Source organism: Eumetopias jubatus, unplaced genomic scaffold, assembly GCF_037043125.1.
Source record: "Eumetopias jubatus isolate StellerSeaLion01/CBP00866 unplaced genomic scaffold, mEumJub1_p1.0 scaffold_9, whole genome shotgun sequence".
NCBI lineage: Eukaryota > Metazoa > Chordata > Mammalia > Carnivora > Otariidae > Eumetopias > Eumetopias jubatus.
The window spans coordinates 66,914,332-66,932,351 of NW_028274815.1; the positions used below are offsets into that span (position 1 = coordinate 66,914,332).

The 18,020-nt window shown below is 39.0% G+C and overlaps 1 protein-coding gene across 3 annotated transcripts in view; it reads right to left on the reverse strand.

Annotated features, from left to right (window-relative positions):
- Window positions 1–18,020, reverse strand: part of ACYP2 (acylphosphatase 2) — a 162,096-nt gene that overhangs the window by 125,479 nt on the left and 18,597 nt on the right. The window contains exon 4 of one of the 3 annotated variants that reach the window (XM_088026536.1): window positions 12,279–12,295. The exons of the other annotated variants lie outside the window; for them this stretch is intronic. Coding sequence (XP_087882662.1) covers window positions 12,279–12,295 — 17 coding nt within the window. The remainder of the gene's footprint in view (window positions 1–12,278; window positions 12,296–18,020) is intronic. 3 annotated transcript variants of the gene reach the window in all.

Sequence of the window (18,020 nt, forward strand, 5' to 3'; positions counted from 1 at the left end):
CACGAAGACAGAGCACCATAAAGGGAGATACAAAACCTACAAGATAAATGCGAGTGTAGTAAGACATAAAACTCAAACCATTAGAAAAGTAGTATTTCTTAAGCTACCTAATCTACACAGTGTCTTCAAGATGGTTATGGGGGGAAAAAAAGGCTGTCTGCCGAAAGGAGGATCTCAAAAGGATAGACATATAGTCCCCAATGCCCCTAGTTGCCATTTATATGAATTTATCTTAACTTTTTAATCCACTTGTATTTTCAGTTTAGATTGCTCCTTTCCCAAATCTCTTCCTCATATTTCCTGCAGTGTTCTCTCAGGCCTACTGCCAAGGCCACCCAATGCAATCCAACAAGTGTTTCTGCCTCCAGTCTTTGCCATTTCAATTCATCCTGCACATTTCCTTAATGACTTTTTCTAAATCCTCATGATGGGGTCATTCACACACACCCCGCCCCCCACCAAAGCCTTCTTCAGTAGCTCCTTGGTACACAAGGAATTCAAGTCAAAACTCAGAAGCCTGGCAATTAAATCCTTACCAACCAGCCTCCAGCTCACCTTCATAATGTCCCCAAAACAAGAAGTCTAAACTCTGTGTGGTCTGAACTATTCCTCTGTTCCCAAGTGCATCGAAGGTTCACTCCTGGAAGCTATGACTTGGCCCATGTCACCTCATCTTTTGTGGAGTCCCCTTCTTTCATTCTCCTCTAAATAGCCAAATTATTATACTCACCCCCAGAGCCCAGACTCCATAGTTTTAACCTCCTCAGCCAATAGCTATCCTTTGGTCTTCTTTACCATTTGACAGAATGTTCCCTATATTGGTAATTAACTTTCACAGGCATAGGTTTTATTTCCTCAGGCAGATTGTAATCTCCAAGGTTAAGGACTTCAGTTTTGTTTTGTTTTGTTTTTTAATTTAAGTGCCCAGAGCAAAACTTCACATGGCAGGTGCTCAATAAATATGGAGCAATGACTGATTCCCAACACTTGTGAACCACTTCTCTTTGGCTGAAATTATTTTGCCTACAAACACCAAACTTCAGAATTGTGTCTCTAGCTTTAACATGCCATGAATAAACGAGTTTCCTCAATTAAAAAAAGTAATGCAATCCACAAGTGTGTCTGTCGTTTAGCATAGAGGGTCTCAGAGACAGATTCTGGCAAACAATACCCTTTTGTAGCATTTAACAAGGGTGAGTCACAGACAGCATTATATTCTAGAAATAGCCTCTTCACACTGTGACTGATAAGGGAAAACTCAATGATTTTAGGCATACCAAATCAAAAGTATATCTTGATAAATTATAGATGACTCCTGTATGTGGGCATGAGTATAATCAATATCCTAGTCAACATCCTCCCTACTCAAAATTTAATCCATGGACAAGAAAAATGCACATCAGCTGGGAGCTTGTTAGAAATACAGTAATAGGCTCCATCTCAAACTTATTCAGTAAGAATTCTGCCTTTTAACAAAATCCCAAGGTGATTTTAAAAGCACTTGAGAACCCTTAAATGAGCACAGCATCAATGAGTATGGAATTTTCTCATCTTTTCAAAATGGCTTAGACCAGGGGCTCTCACACATTGCTGGACCCTACCCCCAGGGTTTCTGGTTAGGTAGGTCTTAGGTGGGATCCAAGAATAGGTATTTCTAACAAACTTCCAGGTGATGCCAATGTTGATGCTGCTGGTCCAGGGACCACAACCACTGAGTTGTGCCATCCAAAAATAACGTGCCGCCTATTCTGGAAATTTTGCTTCAAGCATACTCCCAGCAGAAGGAGAATACCGAGCTAGTTAACAGGGAACAGAAAAAGAAGTGGCAGCAAAATATTTCATTTTTGTTTACAGGAAGGTAGTTGTTAACACGCCTTTGTACACAATGGGATAAAAACAGCTGAAGAAGTTACTATAGCAACAGCTTTGTTCTCCACAAAGTCTTTCTCCATCAACAAAAGGAATCCTACCTTACCTCAATTCTATTTCAACATTGAGACTTATGGGAAACAAAAACCAAGGAAACATCCCATTCATTAAACACTAGGAGATAACAATACAGATTTAAGATGGATTTGGAAAATGACTGAGGCCTGGATTCTTTGGGCAAGGGATAAAACAAAAATTTAAGTTTTTATCAATATGGCTCTAAAGCAAGAAAAGGAGACTTGAGAAGTGTTTAAAAATACTTACAAATTTTTAATGTCTTTTTTTAAAAAAGATTTTATTTATTTATTTGAGAGAGAGAGAATGAGAGATAGAGAGCACAAGAGGGAAGAGGGTCAGAGGGAGAAGCAGACTCCCTGCCTAGCAGGGAGCCCGATGCGGTACTCGATCCCGGGACTCCAGGATCACGACCTGAGCCGAAGGCAGTCGCTTAACCAACTGAGCCACCCAGGCGCCCTTTTAATGTCTTTTTAAAAAGAATCCCAAATACCTTTTAAACAAAGACTCTCAAAAATTATAAATAAAACACATATAAACCAAAGAGCTCCACCTAGAGTTTGAAAACAGGTTCTCATTACTTAAACACACAAATGACAAAGCACTATTTATCCATATCTTATCTACACACTACTTTTCATTGATGTGGAAAAAATATTTTTAAAACACCTTTATAAAAAGGGTAACTTTCTCAAGTGTGAAGTAATGTTAACTAAGAGGAGAAAGTAATTTTTTATAATCCTGTCTGTAACTTATTTTTCCCCTCTAATAACTTGGCAGTTTTGTCACTGTGAATGATTTAAAAACCAATCTCTTAGAGCAATTTATTAAAAAGCGGGGATAGTGTTCATCACAGCACAGAGAAGACAGCTTAAAAAACTGACTCTGAGGGCACCTGGGTGGCTCCGTCTGTTAAGTGTCTCACTCTTGATTTTGGCTCAGGTCATGATCTCACGGTCCTAAGATCCAGCCACGTGTTGGGCTGTCCAATGTGTGTGGAGCTTAAGATTCTCTCTCTCCCTCTCCTTCTGCCCCTCCCCACCCTTGGGCACACATGCTAAGAAGGAAAAGAAAGAGAGAAGGGGGGGAGAGGGAGAAACGAAAGAGAAAGGAAGCAAGAGAAAGGAAGGAAGCAAGAGAAAGGAAGGAAGCAAGAGAAAGGAAGGAAGCAAGAGAAAGGAAGCAAGAGAAAGGAAGGAAGCAAGAGAAAGGAAGGAAGCAAGAGAAAGGAAGGAAGCAAGAGAAAGGAAGGAAGCAAGAGAAAGGAAGGAAGCAAGAGAAAGGAAGGAAGCAAGAGAAAGGAAGGAAGCAAGAGAAAGGAAGGAAGCAAGAGAAAGGAAGGAAATGACTCTCACCTGAACTTGCTGTAGGACCTTGAGCAAGAGGACTTCCAGCCCTGAGTTTTCTCATCAATAGGGGTTCCACAAGATTAGTTCTCAGCTCTAGCTGCACATTGGAATGCCCGGGGAGCAAGAGAGATGAACTGGTGTCTGGTTCCCACCCCCAAAGATTTTTATTTAATTGCTCTGATGTGGGGCCCAACCTCACAGACATTAAAAAAAGCTGCGCAGGTGATTCTGCCATGCAGACTGGTTGCCTCAGACCAGATGATCTCGCTCATCCCTTCAGGTATCTGCTGCTCTAGGTAGTGGTTCTCAAGCGTTAGGTGCTTCAGAGTCACCTGAGGGCTTGTTCCAACAAACTGCTGGACCCGCCCCAGGGATTCTGATTCAGTAGCGGCCCGGGAATTACCATTTCTAACCAGCAGCCATGTAATGCTGATGCTAGGGGCCAGGGTCATACTTTGAGGATGACTGTTCTAGATGAGGACCTCAAAATGACATTCTCCAAATTCCCCAAATTATTCTTACTCTACCCTAACAAACCACAGTTGGACGTTGTTAATTAGCCTCCCGGATGCCAGATGCTCTCGTACCAGTTCCTACATCACACTACCATCACACTGAGTATCTAACCCACAAAACCTATTGTCACTCCCTTGCCTGACACTCTCCAGTGACTCCCCAGTGCTAATACAGGGAGAGGACAAATTAACGTGACACTCAGAGCTTTACAGTTTGACCCCAAACTACTTCTCTAGCCTCAATTTCTGCTAGTCCCTGTCCTCTGCCTTGCTCCCGTCACTTGTCCCCAAACACACAAAGGAGGCTCTTTTGGATCAGTGCCTTTGTACTGAAGATTCCTTTCTCCTGGGATGTCCTTCTCTGTTCTTCTCCTGATCTATATGTCACCATGCAGTGTGCCAGGTACTGTGCAAGGCACTGGGAATTCAAGGAAGAACAGGACAATCCCTTCCTGTAATGAATCTCCAGGGCTGTAATGGACATTGTTTAACAGCAAACCCAACATGTCTTAATTACCCCTTCTCTCTCACTGCATTGTTTGTGTATATATATATTTTTTTACTTTCTGATATTATGTTTTGACATCTTAAAAAAACCTTCTGGCTGAGGGTGTGGAAAGTGGAGAATGCCCCTCCTAGGGACTAACCAGTTCTTAGAGATAGCCGAGTTCAGCCTTGAGTACTCCTCTAATATGCAAACAAACCAATCCAGAGCCCTACAACCTCCTCTATCATACCTGTGGATCCCAGGAAGCAATATTCCTCTCCCTAAACATCCCAGGGCCAGGTACCAGGCAACTAAAACCCAAAGCCCTCTGGAATTCTTCAAACTACCCAATTCTCCACTGTTCACCATGCCCTATCTTGCCCTTCCCTTGGAAGCCCTAATACAGGCTCTGGCCTATCCTTCCCTTTGTTCCCTCCTGACCATGCTGGTGTTTTCCCCTGTGACCCTCTGTCTCTAGGAGCTGAAGTATAATAAAATCTTTTCTGAAGCTGCTCTGTCTCTTCTTGTGGCTGCACCGGACTGACCATCTCATAGAAAAACCCAAAACCCTTACCTTCTGTATCATGTGCTGGAAAAGCTGATCACAGCTACAGTAGGTCAGTGGCACCAATAAGAAAGTGTGCTGCAGGCTTCTGGGAAAGTTTGCTTCCAAGACAAAAAAAGAATAGACCCAGAGCCATCCCTTCCTTCAGCCTTGAACGTGGGTGAGGCTAGAAGATGGGGCGGTCATTTTATAACCACGAGGTAAAAAGCAAGAGAATCCTTCACTCCAAACACCTGACACGGATAATAAGACAACCACCTCCCACGTCCCCTGACCTCCAGCCTCCTTTATCTCTGCGAAGAACCAACCCGTCTGTTTGAGCCACTTGTTTATCAGGTTTTCTGTTAACTTACAGCTGAAAACTTTCTCTTGGGGAGGAGGTGGGGACAGGAAGCAAGCAATTCTTCCTAACAGCTGTAGAAGCAGAGCATGTGCAGAGACGGTGTAACAGGGTGGGTGGGGAATCATCAGAGAGGTTTGGAGATAAAAATTTCAGGCAGAGAGAGTAGGTTCTGCAAAAGTCCTAAGGGTGCAAGAGCATGGTGTGGCAAAAGGATTAAAAGTCAGTGAAAACAGTGGCAGAGCCCAGAAGGGAGGCACGGCCTGGACAGCTCCCCAGGGCAGGAGGGGCACCCTAGCACCATGCACTCCCCCTCCCCCGAGCTCCATTCCCAGGCCCCACCCTGTGCTGAATCCACCTGTTTGCCTCTTTTTCCCCAGTTAGACTGGACTTGTCACAATACCTTCAATCATCTTTGTACCCCCACACCTAGCAGAGGGACATGGAAAGACACATACTAAATATCTGCTGGAGAAAACATTATCATGATAGAATATTTTAACTATTTAAAATTATCCCCCAAAGTCATAATCCAATAAGAGACCTGATGGATTACTATATTTGAGGCCCCGTTCTGCAAGTCCCACCACACACACAGGTGTGCCTTCTTCACATGATTGACTGAGATGCCTGTTTCAATAGGACCTTAATAGGGTTAAAATATTAGGTGAACTCTGATAAGCCTAACAGCTCTGTAATTTCCTAATTTTGAGTATTTTCTAAAACCACTAGGATCTTGACTTTAATACCTCAGTAAAAGAGAAACAGAAGCAGAAATAGTTCCATTATGAATCAAAATAGTATCTGTTTGTTTGTATTTATCTTTTAAAAGATTTTATGCAGACTCCTCGCTGAGCAGCGACCCTCCCCCCCCCCATGCAGGGTTCAATCCCAGGACCCCAAGATCATGACCTCAGCAGAAGGCAGACACCCAATGCCCAACCTACTGAGCCACACAAGCACCCCTGTATTTATTTTTAAACAGTGAGTTTATGGATGACTATTTCATTTCCATCTCTTAATTTTTATAATTGTCTTGATTCACTTAAATTACCTAAATCTATACATTTACTTACAAAAGTACATAGAACAAAACTTCCTCATTCATGAGTCCTTAGTTTATTCAGTATTTATCTGAAAAATACTTAATAATTTTTATAATTAAAAGTGAACCACCAATTTACATTTAAAATGCACATAACCTTTGTTTGACTCATGTCTGGGAATCAATACTTCAAAACTATAGGGATATAGTGACAAGCACACAATGTCAATGTTGTGGTGGGGGAAGGTAGCAGAGAACAGGATGTTACCGGTTAGAATTGCTGGCATAGAATGATAATAAAAAGTGAACCGATTTCAGTTGGTTTTCTCATTTTCAGGTTCCCTACACACATGCACCCTCATTGCCTGTACTAGGCAGATACTCCCACTGCCCTGCCTGGTGCACAGTTGCTTGTCCCTGCCCCCGCCATGCCCCCAGGCTCAACGCACGGCAGCCTCCTCTACACCATGCAGCTCTCAGCTCAGATGTCAGCTGCACAGGAAACCTCTTCCTTGGCCATCCATCTGAAGTAGGAAAACCACCACTACTCCCTTCACAGCATTTACTACTATCTGAAAATATCTAGTTTATTTATTATTTGTTTATTGTGCGTCTCCCCACACAAGAAATTGTCCGTCATCTCTGGCTCACTGCTGAATCCCAGCACCTGGAATTACCTGGCACACATAACAAGCCAAATAATTATAGAATAAATGAAAAAGAAATACATATATAAATATGGATGCTCACCGCAACAAGATTCATAGTAGCAAAAAATTACAACAATATGAATGTCCAGTAATAGATGAATGATTAAATTATGAGTGATCCATACAGTGGAATACTCTGCAGGGATTTAAAAGAATATTTACTGCCATGAAAAGATACCCATGGTACTATAACAGTGTTGTATGCTGACAGATGGTAGCTACACTTGTGCTGAGCATAGTATAAGGTATAGACTTGTCAAATCACTATGATGTGCACCTGAAACTAATGTAACATTGTATGTCAACTATACTTCAGTTTTTAAAAGAAGATATCCACAATACACAGTACTGTGAAATGTTTAAAAGTGGTAGAACAATATGTATAGCATGATGCCATCTTTGTAAATGATAAAGAAATAAATGTAACCATATGGGCATATACAGTTGTGGGCTTTTTATAATAACAGGATTATACCACATGTATTTTTAACATATACACATGTTGTTATACCCATAACTAAAAATGTGTAAGACTATGATCTTAGAAAGACAGGCAAGTCCTACATCTTTTAGCCCATATAATTCTATAGCATTTGAATTTTTGGAAAAACCATGTAAACCTTCTGCAAATTAAAAAAAAATTAACACATTTATTTTGTAGTGGGTGGAATGAAATAGGATTCAAGCTGCTGAAAAATTGAGCTATCTTTAAAAAATATTTTATGCTTACATTTTCATATGTAAGTTAACTTTAAAATATATAACAATAAATACTTTAAAAGTGTATTTATTTTATTTATATTTTTAAAAGTAATTAGTTTCTTAATTGCCAAAACTTGGAAACAACCAAGATGTCTTTCAACAACTAAATGGATAAATTTACTGTGGTACATCCATACAGTGGAGTACCATTGAGCTATAAAATGAAATGAGCCAAACCCATGAAAAGAGTGGACCCTAAGGTAAACTGTGGGCCTTGTGTGGTTACGATGTGTCAATGCAGGTTCATCCTTGGTTAAAAAAAAAAAAAAAGGTGCCATTTTGGTGAGTGATACTGATCATTGGAGAAGTTCTGCATGTGTGGGGGAAGGCATATAAAGGATATCATTAGGCCTCTTCTCAGTTTCATTATAAACCTAAAACTTCTCTAAAAAAGCAGTCTTAAAAAAAAGCTTTAAAAAATCACTGTTTCTGTAACTTTTAAAATTCAATGTATACAATTACCATCTAACCAAAATCTGTTTTTTGAAATAAATTCCAAAACCACACACACACACAAACACACACACACACACACACACACACAGAAGGAAGGAACTCTCAATCCATGAAGAGACATGGAGGAATCTTAAAAGCATATTTCTAAGTGAAAGAAGCCCATTTGAAAAGGCTGAATACTATAGGATTCCAACTATATGACATTATGGAAAAAGTGAAACTATGGAAACAGTAAAAACATGACTGGTTGGCAGGAGCTAGGGAGAGGGAGGAAAGAATAAATAGGCAGAACACGGGATTTTTAGGGCAGTAGAACTATTCTGTATGATACTATAATGGTGGATATGTGTTATTATAATTTGTCAAAACCCACAAAATATACAACACAAAGAAGGAACTCCAATGTAATCTATGGGCTTTAGTTAATAGCAATGTATCAATATTGGCTCATCGACTGTAACAAATGTGCTGCACTAATGTATGATGTTCATAATATAAAGGAAACGGGCAGTGGGGTTAGGGTGGGGGCAGATGTGAGGGGATGGATGGGAACTCTACTTTTTGTACTTAATTTTTCTGTAATCCTAAAATTTCTCTTAAAAATAAAATCTATTAATTTTTTAAAAAGTAATTAGTGCTGCATTATGCATTTCTTAAATATGATTATCTTACTAAATTCACATATCTAAAATGTAAACTTTAAAGCAAAAACCATGAATTTAAGTAGTTTTAATAAAGATGTTATATTTCAAAGGAAAATAAATGACTTAGTATTTGAGGTCTAAAACCTGATGTGAGAACTCCAACTCCACTGTAAATATTTTTTATGATTCTAATTTCCCATTGGAATGATTTAATACCATCAGGTCACACTAAAATTTTTTCCAAAATTAGACCTCCTCAATGAATTTTTGTCTTAAAAAATGTCCAAGTCTTCTGTATTTCAATAGAACATCCAATGGAAAACATACACACACACACCCCCACACTCATACAGAACATTCAAAGGAATTTTCTTAATAATCCCATGTACTTGTATAAGAAACACTGATGAATAAGGCATAAAAATATTAGCTAAATGCTTTCAGATTCTCAGATGAAAAAGTTAGGAAAAACTAGCAATTTTGATTACATAAAAATTCATGCCACTAATGGTCTGCCAGAGAAAAGTTATTTTTAAAAATTTTAAATAACTTTGATCTGACACTACCTAATTGTTTACAAAATCCAGTGCTTCATTCCAATCCATTACTGTAACAACTAGAATTTCAAAACAATGGCATTTTCATAGTTAAAGCACAAGGCTGTTAAAATTCACATCTCACACAAATGCTAAGTATCTGTGGAAGAGATAAACACAAGGAGTGTGAGATGGCAGGGCTGGGAGCCCGATGCGGGGCTCTATCCCAGGACCCTGGGATCATGACCCGAGCCGAAGGCAGACGCTTAACCGACTGAGCCACCCAGGCGCCCCCTCTTGGGCTCTCTTCTAACTATGAACCCATTTTAAGTCCCTGTATATTATCAGTTCTATAGAGAACCACAGAATCTTAGTTGGACAGGACCTAGGGCGTCACCTACACTAACTTACCAACCAATGAGTTAGATCTTCTACAACTCCCTTGACTTGTCTGATATCTACAGAACGCGTTGGCAAACTCTTCCTGTAAATGGACAGATAGTAAATATTTGAGGCTTTGTGGTCATCTGGATTCCGTTTCAATTGTTAACTGTGCCAAAGTAACACAAAAGCACAGTGGACAAAACATGAATGAATGGGCGTGGCTGTGCTCCCAAAAACCTTTATTTACAAAACAGGCAGTGGGCCAAATCTGGCCGGAAGGCTATAGTATGCCGATCCCTCCTGTAGACCATTTCTAGTCACGGCTAAAATTCCACTCGATATATTAGATGCCTTTATGGGAAAATTCTTTGTCAAGGTGAACTGAAGTAAACAAATTTACCCATTGCTATACCCAAAATTATCACCTTCTGGAACAACAGAGAACATTTATCTTTACCCATGTATCAGCCCTTCAAACACTTGAAGTAAATGATCATGATTCCCTCAAGTATTCTTTTCTCCAGTCTAAATATCCTCAATGCCTTCAAGCATATTCTGTATTGTGAAATAGTTCTCCAGACCACATATCTGTTTGATCACTCTCTACAGTACATACTCCAGCCCATCAATGATGCTTTCAAGTGCAGGGTACAGATACAGGACATATGGTTTTAAAACTATGTACCAATCAAGATGTAATTTTAATTTTAGAATTTGGCTCGATGTCTCCAAATGCAAATGTTTTTAGTTTTTGTATTTTGAGGGTTTGTTTTTTTTCTACAGAATTACCATCTAAGAAAAATATATTTTGTATAGATTTGTATAGATGTCAAAAGTTTATGCCAGAATCCTAACTCTATACATTGATTTTAAATGATTACCAAGAAATAGAAAATATTTTGTTGAATTTTGGGGGAGGGGGAAGGAGGTTTACTGAAACAATAGACTCAAATGGTTTCTACCCATCAAAAAATGTTGGCAGACCTTACCGCCGCAATTGGAATCATATAGTGCAATTTGCAGAAGAAAGCTATCAGTCATTCCTTCCAAGAAAATGAAACACAGAAGGGGAAGGAAGCACACACATCTGCAGCGTGTCCTGGGATGCTGCTGGCTCCTTTGCAAGAACAGAGCAGAGCTGCTACAGTCCCAGCCAGGCCACCTCCAAATGATGGTCCCTGTTGAATTCCACATTTCAATAACTTAGGAAGAAATCACACCCATGTGTTTAAAGACAATTTAATTCTGATTTTTTATGTCATAGCATTCTTAAGTAAAGTGTTTTTTTTTTAATAACTGGAAGAAAATAAGGCCATATTTATTTAACTATAAATATACCACATTTAGTCTGACCTTACCACCTACCTCTGTAACTTCTCTCAACTGTGGTTTAATTTTTTGATAATTCAGTACTTTAAACAATATATTGCACAAAGTAGAGGCTAGAAGAATAAATTCAGGCTCCACAATCTAAATATGTTTATTTGTAATGACATCCCAATTTATCATGTTGGTTAAGCTTGATTTACATTCTCTGATGTGTGCTTCCTGCTTACTTGTCATCACAAAAGCTCTCCCTGGAAAATCCCATCCATGTACATAACTTCAAACACTATCCACATAGTGATGACAACCAAATTTATTTCTCCAGCCCAGTTTCTCTGCAGGGATGACCCATACATCCAAGAGCCTAGTGGCATTTCCACCTGGCCGGTCCAACTGCCACTAAAACATGTGCAAAGATGAAACACCATGGGTCACATAACGAGAGCAAATGTTTATTTATTACTTATTCTGTACCAGGCTCTGTGCTAAGTGCTTTTGTGGATTTTCTCACTTAATCTTCACAGTGCAATTAAACATGGCATGTATATCTCCTTTTATCTGAAACCCCATTAAAATGATAGCATCAAGATACAAAAAAAAGTAGCAGACATCGTTCACGGCTTACGTACTACCCACTGCGCTCCCCTTCTTGCTGGCCAAGAGAACACCAATTTTGTTCAGGCAATCGATATGCCAAACCAATTTCCCAGTCTTTTTTGTAGCAAGGAGTATTTATATGACCATATGTGAGGCAATGAAACACTCACAGATGTCTGTTTGGGCAAGTTCAGGGAAAGCAACACAACCATTATCCCTTCCTGCCTTCTTTAGGCCTTAATTATGGATATTCTGTGTAGCTGCACTTTCCCCTTTTTTGACCACGAAGGAAAGGCTGAGAGAATCACAGAAACATTGACCCTGATACCACTGAGCTACTGAGCCAAGGCCAGTAATCATCTGCCCCCAGACTCCTTGTTACTGAGAAAAATGAACTCCTGTTTGTTTTATCTACTCTAAGTCTGGTTTTCTATTAACCTGTAGCTGAAAATAGTTCCAGCTGATACGGAAGTATAACCTGAGCAAGATATTTCAATAAATTCAAAGGAAAGCAGTTGTAGGATAAGTAACTACACAGAAAAACAAAAGACGCTTCAGCCTAAGTGCCTGCAGAACCAAAAACAATGAGCAGCAAGTCAGCTTACCTCCTGACTCCACCAGAGAAGACTCTGGATCTGGAGGCACTAGGAAACACAGAAGACAAGACCTACAGATTTAACATTTTGGAGGTTTGCCAACAAAAAGGCCATCTCTCCCTGAGTCTCCACCATTCCTCCAGCCAACAGTTTATAATTACATGTTAGAAAATTTGCCTTTTAAAAGTCTGTTTATTCTTGGCTGTCTGTTCATATTGATGAGGAAGTTACTGGAAATATGATTGTAAGTAAAGTATTACAAGCAGAGAAAACAAGGAAACAAAAAACAAGGAAAGGCAAAGAAGGGTGAAAGAAAAAAGGAGGAACTTAGAGGAAATAGAAACAATGCAAAAAGCAGAAGATAACAAAACAGACAGACAGACACACACACAATACCCTCAGGGAGATCTGAAGAAAACAAGAACAGGGTGCTATGAAGCAGAAACAAAACATCACAACAGAAACAAAATTAATCGGAAAGTTGAAAGACAAAAGTGAGACAATTTCCAGATAACAAAGTTTGGAAACGAGGTGAGAAAAAAATGAAAATTAGAGGATCAGGTCAGCACACAAGTTTCAGAAGAGGAGAACCAAGGGGACAACGGGCAAGAAATCATTAGAGACAATTCTCCTCCTCTGAGAAGCCAGCATTGAAAGTGAAATGAAAACAAGCAGGGAGGCAGATGATTGTGAAACACAGAAAAAGAGGGATACAATGAATATCTAAAAAGCTTCCTGAGAGGAATAAACATATAATTTCCACTCCTTTGTAGGAGAGTGCCATCAAATCTCTCGACAGCAGCACAAGAAGTCATAGAGCTATGCCTTCAAAATTCTGAGTGGGTGATGATTTGTGGGTATAGAATTTCTTTTTAAAGATTTATTTATTTATTTATTTATTTATTTATTTATTTATTTATTTATTTATTTGGAAGAGAGAGAGAGCACTTGCACAAGGAGGGGGAGGCGCAGAGGGAGAAGGAGAGAGAGAGTCTCCAGCCGACTCCCCACTGAGTGTGGAGCCCAGCACGGGGCTCCACCTCACGACACTGAGATCATGACCTGAGTGGAAATCAAGACTTGGCACTTAAACGACAGAGCCCCCCAAGCATCCCGGGGGCATAGAATTTTATAACTTGAACAATCAATCAAGTATGAGGGCAAATGAAGGCAGACAAAGGTACAGACTTTATGTCTCTCTGGTACATTTCCTGGGGAAGCTTAGGGAGAATTATACTTCAGCAAAACAAAGGAATAAATCAAAGACGATGAAAATATGATTAAGAAAACAGGAACCCATTCCACAGGAAAGGGACAGAAGGAAGCATCGGAATGACAGCGGTCCAGCAGGCAGAGACCTACCCTGGGAAGAAGACAAGGCTCAGGGAAGGTGCAACAGACCGGTGACGGGATGCACTTCAACATTTGGAGATAAATCTGCTGTGGGTTTAGAAAAATATATTGACAGATACATAGAGTTTCTGTTAGAGAAAAATAGTAAAAGTTTTAGACTGAACAATGTGAAATTGCCACTTTGTACCTCAACATTTTGTCAAACATTGGCAGTTTCACATTGTTCAACCTAACTTACAGGTGCATAATATGATGCAGGAAATTGGCTTTAAATACTCTAACAATGAGAAAAGCAAAAGAAAAGTTGGAGGACTATGTAGAATAAGAATGCCAGAAACTGGGACGCCTGGGTGGCTCAGTTGGTTAAGTGTCTGCCTTCCGCTCAGGTCATGATCTTAGGGTCCTGGGATCGAGTCCCGTATCAGGCTCCTTCCTCGGCAGGGAGTCTGCTTCTCCCTCTGCCTGCTCTGCCTGCCGCTTCCCCTGCTTGTGCTCTCTCTCTCTCTCTCTCTTAACAAATAAATAAAATATTAAAAAGAAAAGAATGCCAGAAATTGTTACTGAAGCTGGGTAATAGACATGTGGGGTTCGTTGTCCCATTCTATCAATGGATAAGTTTGAAAATCCCATAATAAAAAGCACTAAAAAAAGAAAATCATGACACCAAAACGTGCAAAATTTCACTAATATTTCAGACAGCTGGAGGAAGTCCACTTCGCAATAAGATGAAGTCCAGTTAAAGAACCGCCGGACACAGAAAAAAGTCAGTGAAAGAGCCCATCCACAGGAGCACCTGACTCACAGCGGGGCAGGAAACATCAGAGATGCCTTACATCCCCACTCCATCCCTTCCCTTCTGCGCTGACTCTGAGGATTTCCTGGCTACACTGTGCAACACAACAGTGCTCCTGAAAGCCGTCACAAGTCCGTGGACCCACAAGTGAATAAGACAACCATTTCTCACTGCCCATCAATTTCCTCCCAGCCCATTTCTCATTTTGTCCAAACTAGATTCCAGGCTTCATCCTTCTAGGCACACTCTTGTAAGTGCCCTCCAGCCCTGCTCTCTCACTTCTGCTCCCTGTAGATGGCAACAACCAGCCCCCAATGAACCTCACTTCATGCCTCCTCCACATATGTACCCAGAGAACTAAGTATCAGTGGGGAAAATCACCTAAACCAACTGACAGTCTTAATGTTATATTTATTGTCGCAAACGGTAAACTGGCAATTTTACTACTTGTTGCCATTTTAAATGCGGCGAAATTGCTTTAAAGAGGCAAAGTGTAAAACTGACAGCCGATTTCACAACAAAACAATGGGTGCTAGACACTGTAATAGTATCCACAGGGTACTGAAAAGAATAACTGTCATATTCAACAAAGACATTTTTCAGGAATGAAAGTAAAATAGAAACATGTAGAGAGAAACAAAAACTGAAGTAACACATCACCAACAGCCCAAATGAAGGAAAATACTAAAGAACAATCTTTTGGCAGAATGGAAATAGTCCCACACAGAAGCCTAGAGAATTAGGAAGGGGAAAAAAAGCAACAAAAATGGCAAATACACAGAAGATACCCCCCAAAAAATATTGGCTTTTGGAAATAATTTATGAGCTTTAAAATAGATTATTTAAATTAACATCTAAATAAAGAGTGAGGTAAATGGACTTAAAGGGTACTGTAGATATCACATTGTTAGGGAAGAGAGTAAAGACATCAATTAATATCAAATTTTGACCAGTTATGGTTGTATGTTGTACCTCTAGGAAAATACTAGTAAAAGAAACAAAAGAATATACAACTTCTAACCTAACAGAGAAAAAAATGGAATAATAAAAAACAGTGAATTTAAATGAAGGCTAGGAAGAAGAAAAGGAAAGCAGAACTAATAAAACAAGGGGGAAAGAACATATTAAGATATAAATTTAATTCTAAATAAGAGTAATTCCATTAAGCTTAAATGGATAAATGTGTTAATTTAAAAACAAAGGTTATGTGACTGCATAAAGAAACAAAACCTAACTATATGCTGCTTGCAAGGGACACATAAAACATAATGAGATACACTTGGGACTAATATAACATTGTCCATCAACTACTTCAATAAAAACAAACAAAACCACACAATGAGAAAGAAACATTGAAAATGATACAATGAAAAAAAGATATTCTATAGGAACACAGAGAGAAAGTGTGTATAACTGTTAATATCAGATAAAGTAACTTTAAGGCAAAAAACATTATTAAAGACAGAGAGGGACACTGGACATTTCAAAAAACACATACCCAGAAGACCACTGGTTATTATTCAAAGAGGAACTAAAAATGAAATTACAAACTATCCCGAAAGCAATGAAAAGAACACATTTTACCAAAATCTATGGAACAAACCAAAAGCTGTATTCAGGGTGAAATGCTTAACCACCTTCATTATTAACTTACATAGACTAAAACTAAAGGAAACGACAATGTGTGTTGAAGACTTAGAGAAGGATCAACAAAGAAATAAAGAGGGAGTTAGTAAAGATGAAGGTTGAAATTAATGAACAGAAAACCAAAAAAAAAGAAAAAAAGGAGAAATGATCAATGAATCCAAAAGCTGTCTTTTAAAATATACCAATGGATACATTCCTTCTGAACCTGATTAAGGAAAAAGGAGGAGCGAATAAAATTATCTAAGATTAGGAATTTTCAATGGATATATAACCACAGATACAAAAGAGACTTTTAAAATATAAAATCCAGAAGCACCTCGTTGGCTCAGTTAAGCATCTGACTCTTGATTTCAGTTCAAGTCATGATTTCAGGGTCATTAGATTGAGCCCCACATCGGACTCCATGCTGGGTTCAGAGCCTGCTTAGGATTCTCTGCCCCCCTCTGCCCCTCCTCCTGCTTTTGTATGTGCTTGCTCTCTCGCTCCCTTTCTCAAATAAATAAATAAATAAAATATAAAATCCATAGCAAGAAATTTGAAAACCTAGAAAAACTGGATAATTTCCTAAGAAAACATAAATGGGGACACCTGGGTGGCTCAGTCGGTTAAGTGTCTGCCTTCAGCTCAGGTAGTGATCCCAGAGTCCCAGGATTGAGTCCTGCATCAGGCTCCCTGCTTCTCAGGGAGCCTGCTTCTCCCTCTTCCTCTGCCTCTTTCTCTCTCTGTCTCTCATGAATAAAATAAAAATAAAATCTTTAAAAAAAACATAAATGAATCTGGGAACAAGTAGAAAACTCAAACACACCAATTACAATAGACTAGATTGGAAAGGTGGTTAATAGCCCAGCACTGAGAAGGCACCAGGACCAAGTGATTTCATAACTTGTTTCAGCTAACTTAATAACAGTAACTCCAATATTATTTAAGTTATTCCAGAATGAAGCAAAGAATGGAAAATCTCCTAATACATTTTATGAAGTCAGCAAAACTGATAGAGTAAAAATTAAAAAAGGAAACCATAATCCCACTTATAGAGATGCAAAAACTCTAAATAAAATATTAGCAAGTAATATTCAGTAATTATTCAAAAGAATAACACTCTGTGACTAATTAGAGCTTAATTTGAGGAATTCAAGAGTGAAATTCAATGTGATAAAGTATATTTAACAAAAATCAACAGCAAACTCTTCTACTTGATGAAATAAAACCATTTCAAATACAATCAGACCAGGATGCCCACTATTGCTATTATTCAACATTGCCTTGATGGGTCTGGCAAATGAAATAAACACTGAAAAAAGGATACATTATTTTTGCTAATTACATATTTGTGTACTTACAAAATCCAATAACTATAGTTTACCAAAAAAAAAATTAGTAGAATTGATGAGAACATTCTATAAGATAACTCTGATATAAGATAAAAGTCACTAGGCTTTCCCTATTCTAGCATAAGCACACAGAAATAGAAATAGGAGAAATGTTCCATACACAATCGTGAAAAAGTCAATAAAATATTGTTATGGAATGAATGTGCCCCCCATTCATATGTTGATGCCTCATCCCCAATATGATGGTATTTGGAGGTGGGGCTTTTAGGAGGTAAGTAGATCGTGAGGGCGGAGCCCTCATGAATGAGATTGGTGCCCTTGTAACAAGAGGCCAGAGAGCTGGCTAGCTAGCTCTCTTTCTGCCATGTAAGGATAGAATGAGAAGTTGGTTATCTGGAACCGAGCAGAAGACTCTCACCAGAACCTGACCATGCTGGCATTCTAATCTCTTATTTCCAGCCTCCAGAACTGTGAGAAATAAATTTCTGTCGTTTATAAACCACCCAGTCTATGGGACTTTGTTACAGCGGCCCAAACTGACTAAGACAAAGATTTAGGAATAAAGTCAGCAAGGAAAGCACAAAATCAATATGATAATCATAAAAACATATTGAAGAATAAATTTAAAAATCTGAGCAAA